General features: G+C 39.0%; 1 protein-coding gene across 2 annotated transcripts in view; it reads left to right on the forward strand.

Annotated features, from left to right (window-relative positions):
- BMP6 (bone morphogenetic protein 6) overlaps positions 1–18,673 on the forward strand; it is a 101,335-nt gene that overhangs the window by 81,029 nt on the left and 1,633 nt on the right. Inside the window, exons 3-6 of one of the 2 annotated variants that reach the window (XM_070747224.1) lie at positions 5,836–5,984; positions 7,552–7,749; positions 13,453–13,529; positions 16,984–17,094. In XM_070747224.1, coding sequence (XP_070603325.1) covers positions 5,836–5,984; positions 7,552–7,749; positions 13,453–13,529; positions 16,984–17,094 — 535 coding nt within the window. The remainder of the gene's footprint in view (positions 1–5,835; positions 5,985–7,551; positions 7,750–13,452; positions 13,530–16,983; positions 17,095–18,673) is intronic. The other variant, XM_070747225.1, reaches the window with a different exon arrangement.

An 18,673-nucleotide genomic window follows, 5' to 3' on the forward strand; every position in this document is an offset into this window, starting at 1 on the left:
GCAGACAGCTCAGAAGGAGATCAATTATCTAGCTCCTCCTTGGATTCAGAACAAGAGTTAATGATACAGCCACACATGCGGAGAGCCATGCATAGGCAACAACAACTGAGAGATTATTATAAAAGAAAATGAGGCCACCTGTGGTTGGGTGGGGCTGTGGTAATTAGTGAGGCTGCTATAAATAGCAGCCTGTGGGTTTGGCCATTGTGGAGGATTATCTGATCCTTGTGTTTCGTGACTGCTTTACTGTCTTTGACCTTTTGTGTGCTGATTTTTCCCTGCTTTGAAACTAAACCAGAGCAAAGTGTGTTTCACCTTGTGAAAGAAGAAGGACTGTGAATTGCCTCACAGCTGCAAGCTAAGTATCACAGAACTTATAAGGGACTTATACAAATTATCAGTTTGTTTGGAGACAAGTGCTCTTTGCTATACCAAAAGAGGGCTTAGTTTAAGTGACTTTTCATTATAAAGAACATTGTTTTGAATTTTCAAACGTGTTTGTGTCTGAAATTTGTACCTATGAATTTTTGGGAGAAGTCTACCAGAGAGCCCGACAGAACATGTTCCTGAGTCAAAGAACCTTTTTGCCTTCATATCTGAATCACTGCTCAACTTGAGAAGGCAATTTCCAGTGATCCTAACTCAGAAATAGCTCAGAAGTAGAAGATGGAAGTAAATGTCCTACTCTGAAAATGTATTATTTGAGGATAGTTTCATTTCACTGAATCATCAAGAGGCCTGCTTGAAATGAAAGGTTACTCATAAAATAGCATTGGATTGAGGGGAAAATATCAGTGACGTATGGAGCAAAATATCTACAGAATTAATCAACTCATCAAATTTTACCACATTAGGAAAGATACACACATATATAACTGTCACAGCTGCAGGGATTTTATTTTTAAAAAAGAAGCCTGAGGTTACCAATATGCAGAGTCTAGACTGTTATGTCAATGTGTCATTGAAGAATAGTAAACATCCAAAAAAAATGGAGCATGAGGAAAATTTTATTGAGTAAGGATAATTAATAGCTCCATAAATTGCTGTTGATGTGTAATGGTCCTGTTAAGCACCTGGGTAACGGTGACCTTTGAAGACAGGCCAAAACTTGCAGTTCTTAAAAGGTAATTAAAATAAGAAGGTCTCTGTTTGAAACTCAAGAGATTGGGGGAAAAAAAGGTCTGTTTATTCTCCTTGAATTTAAAGAAATATATCTGAGTGGTTGGAAAAAACCAACCAAGGAGTTGGATAGTAACTGTTAAGAAAAAAAAAGTTTTCTGAGGGTATACCTAAAACTTTTTTATTGCTTGATGTGATGTATGTCTGTGAGAAGGAGGAAAATTATTTTTATCTGACAGTGTACTTATTAAACCAACTGTTTTACTAATTACATAAAATGTTATTACAGTCAGTGCTAGAAAAATAAAGCAGCTTGAGGATTCTTTCCAACAACCTTAAATAGAATTTTAGAAAAAGAAATTTCAGATTGTGTTGAAAATACTGTAATCAGTTGCAAAGTACTTGTCTCGTGAATGCTGTAAATATAAAGTCAGGATACATTGGTTAAAAATAGTAAGTAGGGTTGATATTTATAAAAAAGCAAATGAACACTCTTCTTTCAAAGCTGGAGCTAATTTTTCCTTTCTTGAGAGCTTTGTGGTCTAGAAATGTGGGATGGAAATTCCAGAAATAAATGATTTCTGTGTTAGCAGCACATCTATCTTGCTTAGGTAGACTGGGCACTGTTTTTTTCTAGATCATCTGTTTGCTGACCTTATTTACTCTTACAGAGGTTTACTGCAGTAAAAATTGTGTTTACAGACATGCAAACACACACATACTCACACACACAAAACCACCTTGTAGGGCAAAAAGAAAAAAAAGGGGGGGAAGAAATGTATAGAACCCTTGACTTTTCTAGCTACCTGAAGACTGCATTTGGCGATATTTTAAGTGTGCATTGTGTGTAGTTCAAATGGCAGCACTGAAGAGAACCAATCAAATCCTAATAAATGATTATTTTTTTCTATGTAAGTGGATATTAAAGTAATTTTCAGTCACAATCAATAGAATGACACAATGAAAACATAAGTACAGTGATACCTTGTCTTACAAACTTAATTGGTTCTGGGATGAGGTTCTTAAGGTGAAAAGTTTGTAAGACGAAACAATGTTTCCCATAGGAATCAATGGAAAAGCGATTAATGCGTGCAAGCCCAAAATTCACCCCTTTTGCCAGCCGAAGCGCCCGTTTTTGCGCTGCTGGGATTCTGCTGAGGCTCCCCTCCATGGGAAATCCCACCTCCGGACTTCTGTGTTTTTGTGATGCTGCGATTTCACTGAGGCTCCTCTCGCTGGGAAACCTCACCTCCGAACTTCCATTGCCAGTGAAGCGCCCTTTTTTGCACTACTGGGATTCCCCTGCTGGGATTCCCCTGCAGCATCACAAAAACATGGAAGTCCGGAGGTGGGGTTTCCCATGGAGGGGAGCCTCAGGGTAATCACAGCAGTGCAAAAACGGGTGCTTCGCTGGCAACGGAAGTCCAGAGGGGGGGGCATCCCAGCGGCTGCGGTGGGTTTGTAAGGTGAAAATAGTTTGTAAGAAGAGGCAAAAAAATCTTAAACCCTGGGTTTGTATCTCGAAAAGTTTGTATGACGAGGTGTTTGTAAGATGAGGTATCACTGTAATAGGCTATGTACTCATGGAAAATGTTTTGTGAAAATATGTTTTGAATCTTATTTAAGCACAGCACCTCTTTACTATTAATCAGATAATTCTCTTTTCAAGACTCAATTTGAGTCTCTCCCCCCCTCCAAATACAAGGGGTATAGTTAATTCCTTAAAAGCAGCCAGTCTTTTTCTGATTCACATGGAATCCTAAAAGTTGATGCTACTTTAATGAATAGCAGGAAATGGCTACTTCAATCCAAACAATTTCTAAAGTTTCTGTTTTCTATTCAAAAGTATAGATGCTCCCTAGAAGGTTGCAGGATATAGGGAAAGATGATGTGTATCATGATATCATCAGACATTCACTATATTGTGATATCATTGATTAGTGTTATTTGCACAATGATATCATGGTGCATTATCACTTTAATATCATGTTGACTTTATTTACAGACTCGGCTGCTAATAAACAGTGAGTGCCCATTTGATGTAGAAGTTAATGTGCTGGACTAAAAACGGAAGAATTAGGTCTTTGCTCCCCTTATAACATGGAAGCTAGCTCAAGAACTTCAGGCCAGTTATTTGTTTAACCCAGCCAACCTAATAGGGTGATTAGGAGCAGGGAGCATTATTAATGCTGCCTTATGTTGTGAAAAGTAAAAGATGGTGCATAGAATTCAACACGTAAATAACAAAACTGCTGCCAGTAATTGATCCTCAAAAGAGTATGAACAATCGATTTAGATTTTCAGTGCTGCAATTTATAATAGGACAAGTATTCGCTCCTATATAAAGCATTATTTCTCAACTGTGACTGTGAATATTAAGCAAGGTCAGAATTAGGAATGAAATCATGCAGCATGCTGCCACCTTGAAGGACCCTCTTAGAATAAAGTTTAGAGAGCACTGGTATATGGTATATGCCACCATCAAGATTAGCGAAAATATATCCGACATTACAAGACACCTGTTGGAAATGTAAAAAACAAAAAGGTTCCTTTTTTCATATGTGGTGGTCCTGCCCCAAAATTCAAAGAATATGGAAAACAACTCATAATTGGCTCACCGAAATTATAAAAGAGAAGATAGAATACACACCAGAAGGTTTATTCTTAGGAATTTGGAAAAGATCTTATACCAAACAAACACTCTTCCTCATAACACATATAAGCACTGCAGTCAGAATCTCATTGGCACAAACATGGAAAAATGAACAAACTCCATCAGAGAGCTTAATTATTGATAAAATATATAAATGTATTGAGATGGATGAAATGACAATTTCAATTAAGGGGATTGAAAGTAAAAAATCTAAACGAATTTGGGGAAAATGGCACGAATGGATTCGAAACAAAGGCTGAAAATGTAACAATACAAAGCATCAGTATACAAAAGAAGGATAATAATTACCTTAGGAAGTATGACTTTTATTACTCTTTTTCTTCTCAATGTATCTCTTTCTATATTAATTAGTAAAATTTACTTATGATAATTATATGTAAATATACAAAATATAAAGAAATGTATCAGAAAGGTCATAGAAATGGATTAAGATCTGTTAAACTAGAACAAAACATGTGAGAAATACTGCTTTTACTCCTTATTCTTTTACTTTTTTTTCTTTTTTCTTTTCTTCTTTTTTATTTCTGGAAAACAATAAAGATACTTTAAAAAAAAATAGAGAGCACTGGCTGGGAAATTTGGGAAATTGAAGTCCACATGACTATAAGTTGCCAAGACTGAGAAGCCATTTCATGACATGTGATGAGTTGGTAATAGAATTATAGACTGTACCTCTCCAGAATAAGGATATGAGTTTCAGATATTTCAACATTTCCCATAAAATGTGGGAAGAATATGTCCCACACTTAGTATATAAGAATGTGAGAAGCTGGATCTATTAATTGGTTGAGTTGTGCAATTTGTTTGAAGGATATGCATTGCAACATGCAACAGAACATCCAAAACATTTCTTTTTGAATCATGAAAGTAACCATGTCTTGTCCCAGGTCTGTAGATTTACTTCATACATTGTTACCATCCCTTTAATTTGCAAAAGCTAATTACATGTCTTCTAATCTGGTGTGTTGTACTATACGAAGGGTAGGCAAAGTTGGCTATTCTATGACTTGTGGACTTGAACTCCCAGAATTCCTGAGCCAATCATGCTAGCTCAGGAATTCTGGGAGTTGAAGTCCACATGTCATAGAATAGCCAGGTTTGGCTACCCCTGTACTATACTAATACTGAGTTAGAGATAATATAATCTAATAATATAACCAATAAATTTAAATAATTAAAATAATTATAATCCTAAAGATTAAGTAGAGACTCAGTTGGGAAAGGACATTAAACATAATTTAGGCTGCCATATATGAGTTGTAAATTCTGGTTGACCACTAGATGTCAGAAAACAATTTGAGCTTATATCTGAATCAATACTGTCAAACTCCTGGTGCATAGGCTGGATGTATCATGTGCTGGCCATACCCAAGCCCGGTTTAGCAAAGGAGGAAAAAAGTCTTGATATGTCATGTGATGCTGCTGTGTAGATGTGAGATTGACACCCCTGATCTACATTATTAGTCTTCTGAATCATAGAAACATAGAAGACTGATGGCAGAAAAAGACCTCATGATCCATCTAGTCTATCCATCTATGTTAGGATGGATATATGTTTATTCCAGGCATGTTTAAATTCAGTTACTGTGGATTTACCAACCACATCTGCTGGAAGTTTGTTCCAAGGATCTACTACTCTTTCAGTAAAATAATATTTTCTCATGTTGCTTTTGATCTTTTCCCCAACTAACTTCAAATTGTGTCCCTTTGTTCTTGTGTTCACTTTCCTATTAAAAACACTTCCCTCCTGAACCTTATTTAACCCTTTGACATATTTATATGTTTCGATCATGTCCCCCCTTTTCCTTCTGTCCTCCAGACTATACAGATTGAGTTCATTAAGTCTTTCCTGATACGTTTTATCATTTCAATCTAGATATGATAATGGTTCCATCCTTATAAAAGGAGTATCAAAGGGCCTGATAAAATAACAGTGATACACAATGGAAGTATCTTTCCCAATTATTTTAATGATTTCAGTGTTTAATGCAGTCCTTTTTGTACTCTTAAACTATCCCCACCCCTTTGTTTTCTTCCTGCAGAAATTCAAACTTGTTTATGCTGGACACCCGAATAGTATGGGCCTCAGAAGAAGGATGGTTAGAATTTGACATCACTGCTACTAGCAACATGTGGGTGATAAACCCTCACCATAATCTGGGACTCCAGATGAGCGTGGTGACTAGAGATGGTAGGTATTAGCCTAACATATTTTAAACATCTGGCCAATGACCTTATCATTAAATGGAAGCTATGTTTATAGCATTAAGCTATGATGTATCTGGCTCACGCAGGCTCACAGCTGTGATATGATAACTGGGCTCTGAATCCAACAGCACAGATTGAAAGCTTCTTGATTATTTTATCCTATGTTTGTAGTTATGAAATGCTGAGAATTCCTGGCTTGTGAATATTGTTGGTGGTTGTTGAAAAACACTCTGAAAGTACATTTTTCTAGAAATGATTACTATATGGTAATCGAACCATTGCCTAGGACAGTGATGGAGAACCTATGGCATAGGTGCCACAGGTGGCACGCAGAGCTATATGTGCTGGCACGCAAACCGTTGCCCTAGCACAGCTCCAACATGCAAGTGTGCGCTGGCCAGCTGATTTTTGGCTCGCACAGAAGCTCTGGAAGGGCGTTTTTGGCTTCCAGGGAGCCTCCGGGGGGATGGGGAAGGGCATTTTTACTCTTCCTCAGCTCCAGGAAAGGCTGTGGAGCCTGGGAAGGGTGAAACACAAGCCTACTGGGTACACCAGAAGTTGGGAAACAGGCCGTTTCCAGTCTCCAGAGGGCCTCGGGAATGGGGGGAAGCTGTTTTTGCCCTTGCCAGGCATTGAATTATGGGTGTGGGCACTCACACATGTGCAATAGTGCACGCCCATGCTCTTTCGGCACCCGAGGAAAAAAAGGTTCGCTGTCACTGGCCTAGGACCTTGATGGTAAACCTATGGCATTTATGACCTATAAAGCCCTTCATGGCACCGGACCAGATTATCTCAAGGACCGCCTTCTGCTGCACGAATCCCAGCGACCAGTTAGGTCCCACAGAGTGGGTCTTCTCCAAATCCCATCAACTAAACAATGCCGCTTGGCAGGACCCAGGGGAAGAGCCTTCTCTGTGGCGGCCCCGGCCCTCTGGAACCAACTCCCCCCAGAGATTAGAATTGCCCCCACCCTCCTTGCATTTTGTAAGCTACTTAAAACCCACCTCTGCCGCCATGCATGGGGGAATTAAGATTCCCTTTCCCCCTAGGCCTTTACAATTTTATGCATTGTATGTCTGTATGTATGTTTGGTTTTTTATATTAAGGGGTAATTTAGTATTGGATTATTATTGTACGCTGTTTTATGATTGCTGTTAGCCACCCCGAGTCTTCGGAGAGGGGCGGCATATAAATCCAATAAATAAATAAATGCATGTCACAGGCACGTGAGCTATCTGCAGTCACGTGAGCCGTTGACCAGCTCATCTCAGCTCCACCGCGCATGTGGGTGTGCCTTCTGCAAGCGAGCTGATTTTTGTGTCACACTCACAGGCTTTCTCCTCACTTTCTGCAGCCCGTGCCTTCCCAGATCTTAGAGATTCCATGTCAATGATAATAGCTACTGAATAGGAAGAACAAGCAAGGGAAACTTAAGGAGGATCAGTGAGATGTTGCACGTTATGAAAACATCTGCTTGGCTCAAGAACTATTCCGAAACACTGTGCTCTTTATATGACATACTACCTTTTTTTTGGTTTAATTTGTAGGTCTCAGTATAAATCCTAGAGAAGCAGGACTAATAGGTCGAGATGGTCCTTACGATAAACAGCCTTTCATGGTGGCTTTTTTTAAAGTGAGTGAAGTTCATGTTCGGACTGTTAGGTCAGCACCCAGCAGACGCAGGGACCAGAGCAGAAACCGCTCCACACAACCACAAGATATTTCCAGGACATCCAGTATCACAGGTAACCTCTTACATACCTGCTGGGCTATGTTTATTCATTACATGTCATTTTTCAGCACTTTATGAAATGTTTTTTTTAATTCATATCTATTTTTTCTTTCTCTTTTGCATTTATTTATGTTCAATAAAAAATAGCTCAAACGTTTTAATGGGCCTCCCCATTCTAGGACTCTAAATGAGTGACTGAATCAGAATAACCTAAGCCTCTATGCTTAAGTGATGTCCAGAATCCAGGTCTCTCTGTTTCGTGTTTTAGCACCTTCACTATTACAATATATTGGGTTTTAAAAACAAAACAAAACAAGAACTAGATTATTGTGTGCACTTTTAAAGAATTTTAGATTAAATCTTATTTAGAATCTGGGTTATTTTCTTCCAGTTACTGTTTGTTATATATCTTCCATTCAGTCCCGCTATTGATTTTATCTATAAATGCTGAGATCTCAAACTGTCTCAGTGTTCTGCCGGGCTCTCTGGTAGGAGCCTCCCGAAAATTCAAGGCAGGGTACAAATTTCAGACACACACACGTTTGAAAATTCAAAACAATGTTCTTTATCACAAAATTCAAAATAAACTAAGCACTCATTTTGTATTGCAAAGAGCACTCGTCCCAAAACAACCAGGTAGTCTGTACAATTTCCCTTAAGCAGTCATTAAGTACTTAGCTAGCAGCTGTGAAGAAACTTCACATCCCTTCTTCTTCCAACGAAGGGAGACACACACACATAGGTTGCTCTGCTTTGGTTTCAAAGGCGTGAAAAATCATCAAAGTCCAGAAAACAGCAACATACGATTCCTGAAGAACTGCGATCAGATACTCTTCCACAACGGCCAAACCCACACGCTGCTATTTATAGCAGCAGCCCTAATTACTGGAGCCCCACCCAACCACAGGTGGCCTCATTTTCTCTTGTAATAATCCTTCAGTTGTTGTCTCCTATGCATCACTCTACGCATGCGTGGATGTGTCATTAATTCTTGTTCATAATCCAAGGATGATACAGATGATTGATCTCCTCCTGGGCTGTCTGCCAAACTCCCCTCTTCCCTGTCACTCATGCTTCCTTGGCCAGAGGAGGCTTCATCGGCAGATTCCATCGGAAGCAAAACAGGCCTGCGGCATGTGGATGTCTCCCCCACATCCACCTGCACATTCCTTCTTGGGGCAGGAGCTGGGCCAGAGCTAACCACAACACTCAGACCTCATTTTCTTTCTTTCTTTCTTTCTTTCTTTCTTTCTTTCTTTCTTTCATTCATTCATTCATTCATTCATTGGATTTGTATGCCGCCCCTCTCCAAGGACTCGTGGCGGCTAACAACATATCAGAACAACATAACAACTATTATTCCCAATCTTGCCAAGTACATTCATTTTTTTCTAGCCTTGTATCCCTTTCTAAAGAATTCAGAGTGACTGATTCCTCATAATTATCTCAAAGGAGCAGTCAAACTTGTCTTCATTCATTTCATAGTTGTATCTTATGGTAATCTTAATTGTCTCAAAATCCTTAATTTGGAGAAGCCAATTTTCTTTCTCTTGGTCTTAATGATCACTTTTCATATTTTTATTTTACTACTGAGGGAAAAAATACCATGGCTGTTGCGATCTGTGTTGTTATACAGTATATCCTTTTTCTTCATGAACTTATATAAATTTCTCATACTTTCATCTCTAGTGTATTAATCCTTATTTCATACAACATTCTCTCCATTATTAATTATTGAGCCCAATAAAATTAAATACCATCTTCATATTTTCCTGGTCAGTTCAGAATTCACAAAGTATAATGGCATTATCTGTGTCATCTCAACATTTCACATAATCCAAGATTTCTCATTTTTTACTGTCATAATGAGGTCGTCTAAGTTTCTTAACATTCAGTTAAAGAATTAATGCCAGGTATACATCTCAAATTGTCAGTTTTTCAGTTTCCAGTTTTGATTTCAGCTATCACCTGTGTCATTCTTAAAATATATTAAAAAGGTATGGAGACAAAATAGCTTTGTCTTACTTCTTTCCCCATTCAGGACCACTTTGTTCCTCCCACATTCATGTCTTACAGTAGCTTCTTGTTCATTTTAAAAATTCCTCATAACAATGATCAAGCTTTCTGGCAAATTTATTAGCTTTAATGCATTCCACATTCTGTTCTGATCCACACAAAGGCTTTGCTGTAGTCAATAAAGTAATAAACTCTCCTCCTTAAATTATCTTGCTTTTTCCATAAGCCATTTGTCTGAACTAACGGAAAGGCTCTCTGGGATAAAACAAACAGGGAAGAGATTTGGACAGCAGAACACCAACAACTCCAAGCAGAAATACTCCTAAACACCTACATTTATTTATTTTATTTATTTATTATTTGGATTTGTATGCCGCCCCTCTCCAAAGACTCAGGGCGGCTCACAACAAGTGGAACAAATCATAAATAATCCGACTAAATTTAAAATATTTGAAGATTTAAAAAAAAACAAAAAAAACCCCATACACTAACAGACATGCACACAAGCATACCATGTATAAATGAAACATGCACAGGGGGAGATGTTTCAGTTCCCCCATGCCTGACGGCAAAGGTGGGTTTTAAGGAGTTTACGGAAGGCAGGAAGAGTAGAGGCAGTTCTAATCTCCGGGGGGAGCTGGTTCCAGAGGGCCAGGGCCGCCACAGAGAAGGCTCTTCCCCTGGGGCCCGCCAACCGACATTGTTTAGTTGACGGGACCCGGAGAAGGCCCACTCTGTGGGACCTAATCGGTCGCTGGGATTCGTGCGGCAGGAGGCGGTCTCGGAGATATTCTGGTCCAATGCCATGAAGGGCTTTAAAGGTCATAACCAACACTTTGAATTGTGACCGGAAACTGATCGGCAGCCAATGCAGACTGCGGAGTGATGGTGAAATATGGGCATACCTAGGTAAGCCCATGACTGCTCTCGCAGCTGCATTCTGCACGATCTGAAGTTTCCGAACACTTTTCAGAGGTAGCCCCATGTAGAGAGCATTACAGTAGTCGAACCTCGAGGTGATGAGGGCATGAGTGACTGTGAGCAATGAGTCCCGGTCCAGATAGGGCCGCAACTGGTGCACCAGCCGAACCTGGGCAAAATTTCCTAGTGATAGAGGAAATCGGAGACCGATTTAGAAGGGAGAGTACTTTACAAATGCTCATGACTTTTAATAAAATTGATTGAAAGGTAAAGGTACTATAGGCCCCTGGTTTTTAATGATCATAGAATATAGGTATTCCTCAACTTACTGTTGAGCCCAAAATTTTTGTTGCTAAGTGAGACATTTAGTCAGTGGATTTTGCCTCATTTTATGTCCTTTCTTGCCACAGTTGTTAAGTGAATCGCCACGTTTTTTTAAGTTAGTAACATAGTTGTTAAATGAATCTAGTTTCCCCATTCTTTGTCAGAAGTTGCAAAAGGTGATCACATTACCCCAGGACACTGCAATTGTCATAAATATGAGAGAGTTGTCAATCATCTGACTGTGAGATTGTTCCAACAGTCATAAGCATGAACAATGGTCATAAGTCACTTTGCTCAGTGCCGTTGTAACTTCGAATGGCCACTAAATGAACTGTTGTAAGTTGAGGACTACCTGTACCCAGTTTTCATCCTACAATGGAGAGAGTCAGATTATAAAAGCTTCTCCCTTTTAACCTGTGGTGGTGCTATGTCGATTATTTAGGATTGATCTGAGTGAAGTCTAGTATCGCCAGGTCACCTACCAGAACTCAGTGATGAAAAGCAAATCCTTTCATTCAGATAGAATAATAGAACAACAAAGCATTCAAGATTTGCTGATGGGAGTACAGGATAGAACTATGGCACCTAAAACACGATTTGAGTATTGCCCACAAGATCATATGCTGCAACGTCCTACCGGTCAATGACTACTTCAGCTTCAACCGCAACAACACAAGAGCATGCAACAGATTCAAACTTAATACGAACCGCTCCAAACTTGACTGTAAAAAATATGATTTCAACAATCGAATTATCGAAGCGTGGAACTCATTACCGGACTCAATTATGTCAACCCCTAACCCCCAACATTTCTCCCTTAGACTCTCCATGATTGATCTCTCCAGGTTCCTAAGAGGCCAGTAAGGGGCGTACATAAGTGCACTGGTGTGCCTTTCGTCCCCTGTCCAATTGTCTTTCCTTTCTTCCAACTATCCTATATATTCTCTTCCTTTCATATATCCTCTCCTCTAAGTTCACTTTTACCCTTATATATATTACCACATGTCTATTTTTCTTCCTATGTATTTGTGTATTGGACAAATGAATAAATAAATAAAATAAAATAAATAAAATAAATAGGGCAAGAAAAAAGGGACTGCTTATCATAACGCATCAGTATTTCTCTGATGGCCTATTATCTCTGGGTTTTCAAAAAAAATATTATTAATTAGTAAGATTGCTAATAAGAATATCTTTACACATATTTAACAGGACTAAGCAACCTTCACTTAAAAAAAAAAATAACCGAAACCTATGCTAGCCTAGTATTTCTTGAAATAATTTTAATCTCCTGCCCAATAGCACAAGAATTTAAAAAATGATTTTGGATTTCCAAAATCCATAACAGGTCCTGTGTCAGGTGCTGAAATTATGCTTTCAGATAATTGCAATCAACAACCTAGACAATTTATGGTGTTTTAAAGTTGGGATGAATAGTCTGTGATTCAAGCAGCCTCTCTTGGTTTACAACGTTGAATTTTGCCATTTTGAGTGCTGAAAGTCAGCTCTCTACAGGTAGCCCTCGATTTGCAACTGTTTATTTAGTATTACATTGCTGAAAAAGCGACTCGATTATTTTTCACACTTACAACCACTGTAGCATCCCCATAGTCATATGATCAAAATTCAGACAATTGGCAGTTGACTCATATTTATGACGGTTGCATTGTTCCAGGATCGTGATCCTGGCAAAGTCAACAGGGAAGCCAGATTCATTTAATAAACGTGTTACCAACTAAACAACTGCAGTGATTCAACAACTGAGGCAAGAAAGATCATAAAATCGGGCAAACTCACTCACTCACATCTGATTTCTAAGCTGCCCAATCCCAATGGGACTCAGGGCGGGTTACAAAAGCAATAACATACAATGTGAAAAGTCAAATATAAATGATAAAAGTAATAAAAGCCCCATTATACTAACAATTTATAAACAATTCACACTTAACAAATATAGAGCTTAGCAACATCAATTTTGGGCTCAATCTTGGTTATAAGTCGAGGATTACCTGTATTACATCCTGAGGAAACTGATCAATGCTGAGACTGTGGTTTTTAAAACTGCTTTCCGAGAGTTTAAAAACAGTGGGTTTTTTAAATTCTTAAAAATCCCTGCAAGAAAATAGTGTGTGTGGCAATGCCCCTTTTATGTAGTATTTGTTATGGTTTTTGTCTTCCGTGTGCTGTCTGCACCTTTGCCTATTAAAAAATGCCCACCCTTGCTTTAAGCTGTGAATGCCCCAACACTGGAAGTTTTTAAGCAGATGTTGGATAGCCATCTGTCTGAAGTAGTGTAGGGTTTCCTGCTTAAGCAGGGGGTTGGACTAGAAGACCTCCAAGGTCCCTTCCAACTCTGTGTTGTTGTTGTTGCTATTGTTGTTGTTGTTATTATTATTATTATTATTATTATTATCTTCCTATCAACTTTTCAAGAATTTATTTTTTAAAAATACAGATTACAACAGCAGCGACCTAAAAACAGCTTGCCGAAAGCATGAACTTTATGTTAGCTTCCAAGACTTGGGATGGCAGGTATGTGGTATTTCTGCCTTAAATGTGGTCTTAACATGCTATCTGGGATATTGAAGATTTGTGCAAGTTCTACAGAAGGATGTGCAGGGAGAAAGGCAATCTCCTTGAATATCCTGCTCACTAATATATTTGTCATATACCTCATTTGGATTGAAGAGCAAATTTTAGTTATAGACTGCAAGTGTTTTCTAGAAGATATGTATTTATTGTATATGTTTTGTCAAGTACCTATTGGCAGTATACAAAGATATAACAATGTTTATATACATGATACTAGTAAGAGAGAAACATTAGGACGGGACGGAAGGCACGCTGGTGTACTTATGCACACCCCTTGCATATAAGTGCACCAATATCTAATACTATTTTGTTTACTTTATAATATACTGTATTTTTCAGAGTATAATACACATCTTACTTTTTTTGGGGGGGGGGGGGGGTTTAGGCAAAAAAAAATCTACACACCAAGTCTCTCTGGTAGGAGCCTCCCGAAAATTCAAGGGTACAAATTTCAGACATACACACGTTTGAAAATTCAAAACAATGTTCTTTATCACAAAATTCAAAATAAACTAAGAACTCTTTTTGTATTGGAAAGAGCACTTGTCCCAAAACAACCGGGTAGTCTGTACAATTTCCCTTAAGCAATCATTAAGTACTTAGCTAGCAGCTGTGAAGAAACTTCACACCCCTACTTCTTCCAACGAAGTGAGACACACACACACACACGTTGCTCTGATTTGGTTTCAAAGGTGTGAAAAAAATCAACAAAGTCCAGAAAACAGCAACACACGATTTCACATGCTATTTATGGCAGGAGCCCTAATTACTGGAGCCCCACTCAACCACAGGTGGCCTCATTTTCTCTTGTAATAATCCTTTAGTTGTTGTCTCCTATGCATCACTCTACGCAAGTGTGGATGTGTCATTCATTCTTGTTCAGAATCCAGGGATGATACAGATGATTGATCTCCTCCTGGGCTGTCTGCCAAACTCCCTTGCTCCGTGTCACTCATGCTGCCTTGGTCAGAGGAGGCTCCATCGGCTGATTCCATCGGGAGCAAAACAGGCCTGCGGCATGTGGATGTCTCCCCCACATCCACCTGCACATTCCTTGAGGCAGGAGCTAAGCCAGAGCTAACCACAACACCAAGTATTCATCTGGCTAGTGTCCTTAGTCTATTTAGTTTCAGCACATTATTCTATAATTATGTTTAGGGCTGAAAAGTCATTTTTCAGAGGGAGTAGGAAGGGCTGGATAAAACCTTATTTGGAGGGAATAGGAAGCTGGGAAAATTGTTAGCACCTAGTTAGGGCTGGGGAAAAAAAGCTTCCCAAAAGCTAGGGTGTAAGACGCACCCAAATGTTCAGCCTCTTTTATGGTGCGTCTTTTACTCCGAAAAATACAGATAGTCCTATCCATTCCTGTTGGATTTTGGACAGGATCAGCAAAACTGTCATTTGGTTTGCCAGTTTTTAAAATTTTACATTTATTATAAGCTATCCATTTGTTTGCAAAGCCCTCTGAATGTAGGTTCCAAGTGTCTTTAAGATCTTGTATAGATCTTGCTAAAATGGCTTCTTTCCTTTTGGATTAAATCCTCTCTCTATAATTGTCTCTTGCCTTGTTGGTGCATTCAATAGTGTGAAGTAAAATATTTCAAGGCAAGGAAGCCTTTGTTTTTAGCTGTAGGTGCTTCCATTTAAGAATGTATCTATGTGAAGGCTGCGTGCACATGCATTATAGTTATAGAAACAACTGCATTCTCCAATTAGACATTAGGGGTGCAAGAAATATAAGGATCTACCTACACTCACAGTAGGTAGATCCTACTGTGAGTAGGTGAGGGGTTTTTTATTTGCATATACTGGGCATGCAAGTGTAAAATGAGAACTTAAATCTTAGAGGGGTTGAAATCATTTGCAACTAATTCCAAGCAGAAATTCTTTTGATCATTTTTTAATCCCTTAAAAATCCTGAAACCCTCTTCCAGAACTCACTATACCCTTGGCCCATTTTTGACATGGCACATAAAGCTGAGATGATAGAACCTGTGCAACTATACTGTAGACACTCACCATGTCTACGTGACCAATTTTTCATTTACAACTTTTGTACAGTGGTACCTCTACTTATGAACTTAATTCGTTCAGTGACCAGGTTCTTAAGTAGAAAGGTTTGTAAGAAGCAGCAGCAATTTATCCAATAGGAATCAATGTAAAAGCTAATAATGAGTGCGATTGGGGAAACCACAGGAAAGGTGGCGGCCTTGTTTCCTCCCAGATTCCTAGAGAGGCCCCACGGAGGCTTCTCCCTGCTTTTTCTGGCCCTATTTCCTCCCAGGATATTCCTAGAGGCCCCACAGAGGTTTCTCCCCACCTTTTCTGACCCTATTTCCTCCCAGGAGATTTCTAGAGGCCCCACAGAGGCTTCTCCCCGCCTTTTCCGACCCTGTTTCCTCCCAGGAGATTCTTAGAGAGGTCCCATGGAGGCTTCTCCCTGCCTTTTCTTGTTACAGTTTCAGAGGCTTGGGTTTTTGTAAGTGGAAAATGGTTCTTGAGAAGAGGCAAAAAAATCTTGAGCACCCGGTTCTTATCTAGAAAATTTCATAAGTAGAGGCGTTCTTAGGTAGATGTACCACTGTATATCTCTAAAGCAAAGGAAAGCTAAGTAAGATCATAAGCACAGTTGTGATTTCACTTAGTGGCAACTTCGCTTAACAACCAAGTTACTGGTTCCAGTTGTGCTTGCTAAATGGGGATTACCTGTGTATGAGTATACCCTTCATACCATAGGATAGGCAGAGAGGATTCAGCATTACTTTAATAATAGCAATAGCACTTAGACTTATAGTGTTCCCTCACTTTTCGCGGGGGATGCATTCCGAGACCGCCCGTGAAAGTCGAATTTCCGCAAAGTAGAGATGCGGAAGTAAATACACTATTTTTGGCTATGAACAGTATCACAAGCCTTCCCTTAACACTTTAAACCCCTAAATTGCAATTTTCCATTCCCTTAGCAACCATTCAGATTATTACTCACCATGTTTATTTATTAGTTATTAAAAAAATATCTATTAAAGGCAGACGAAAGTTTGGCGATGACATATGATGTCATCGGGTGGGAAAAACTGTGGTATAGGGAAAAAAACCTGCAAAGTATTTTTTAATTAATATTTTTGAAAAACCGTGGTATAGACTTTTCGTGAAGTTCGAACCCGCGAAAATAGAGGGAACACTGTATACCACTTCAGAGTGCTTTTCAGCCCTAAATGGTTTACATAGTCAGCATATTGCCCTCAACAATTTGGGTTCTCATTTTATCGACCTTGGAAGGGTGGAAGGCTGAGTCATGCATGAAATAACATCCTGCGAATTCAGAGCAACACTGATTTTGGTATCCCTGTTGTATGTATTAACTTGAGTTCTAATCCATATAATATTCTTTATTAAGGATTGGATAATTGCACCAAAGGGTTATGCAGCAAACTACTGTGATGGAGAATGCTCTTTCCCTCTCAATGCTCATATGAATGCCACAAATCATGCCATTGTGCAAACTTTGGTGAGTGTGCATGTATATAAATATATATATTATAAGGCTCAAAACTGTAATTATTTGGAAGGATTTAAACATGTGTCTTTCCCCCTGAAGTTGTTATATAACTGATTTCTCCAGCATGTCTGGACTGAGAGTTAATTAAGACTTAAACTCACGTGGAAATAGAAAGGTAATTTTGATTAATTAATTCATTAACGTTAGTGGTGGGAATGCTAGCACGATTATAGAAAACAGAGGGATACCCCAGACGGGCAAGTTCAGATTTCATTAACTTTGTATGAAAATGTACAACTGCACTTCACTTTAAGTAGCTAAAAATAATAGTACAGGCTTGCAAAATTAAGTAAAGAGCATAGAGTAGCTATATAGACATAGAGATCAACTTGATAAACATGCCCCAATCTCAGATGGCTCAGATAAAACTACAGTTTAAGAAGGACCAAGATGAAATTACAGGTAAATAGAAGTACAGTGGTACCTCATCTTACGAACGCCTCTTCTAAGGAACTTTTCAAGATACGAACCCGGTGTTTAAGATTTTTTTGCCTCTTCTTCCTAACTATTTTCACCTTACAAACCCAAGCAGCTGCTGCTGGGATGAAGGGGTTCTTTCCCCCCCCTTTTTTTGAAGAAAGAAAAGGGAGGGGCAGCTTGGAGGAGTAAAGATTTTGCATGCTTGCAAAGGCACTGAAACGGTGTCTTTTTAAGAAAGAAAAGGGAGGGGCAGCTTGGAGGAGTAAAGATTTTGCATGCTTGCAAAGACACTGAAACGGTGTCTTTTTAAGAAAGAAAAGGGAGGGGCGCCCCCCTTGCCTTTCTTCCTTCCCGCTCACCCTTTAGCCTAGCCTTGCTTCTTCCACCCGCCCCCTTTAGCTGCTCCTCCCTGCCCTCTGTTCGCCTTCCTTCTAAAGTTTGGGATTTTCTTGAAGGATTTGCACACATTATTTGCTTTTACATTGATTCCTATGGGAAACATTGTTTCATCTTACGAACTTTTCACCTTACGAACCTCCTCCTGGAACCAATTAAGTTCGTATGATGAGGTACCACTGTACTTACTATTCAGCAAGACATCATACATTTAGCTGCATTGATTATATATTAATGAATATTAATGGGCAATGTACAAGTTAAAAAAGTAGATATTAAAAGTATTTGGCTGTCAGATCTTGCCCCACTATTGGCAGAATTGGAAATGGGTCAGGAATGCAATCAAAGAATCTGGAGATATAATCCGGTGTTAACCTCCAATGAACAAGATAAAGATAAACTGCAGATAGAGTTAAGAGAATACTTTAGAATTAATGATGTAAGTGATATACAACAATCAACTGTTTGGGATGCATGCAAGGCTTACATGAGGGACAATGTACATGTATGGAAGTAGAGGTGGAAGTTGAAAGAGGTGGGGTAGAGAAAGGGAGAGTAAGATAAGGGAGATAGATTTGATACAAGAGCAATTGAGAATAACCAAGAATACAGAACGGAATATCCTATTGAAAATGAAAAGGAAACAATTGAAATTGTTTGATGAGATCCAATGGAATAAGGTGAGAATGACAATGAGATAAAAAATAATGAG

The sequence above is a fragment of the Erythrolamprus reginae genome, chromosome 3 (assembly GCF_031021105.1).
Source record: "Erythrolamprus reginae isolate rEryReg1 chromosome 3, rEryReg1.hap1, whole genome shotgun sequence".
In the NCBI taxonomy this organism is placed as follows: domain Eukaryota; kingdom Metazoa; phylum Chordata; class Lepidosauria; order Squamata; family Dipsadidae; genus Erythrolamprus; species Erythrolamprus reginae.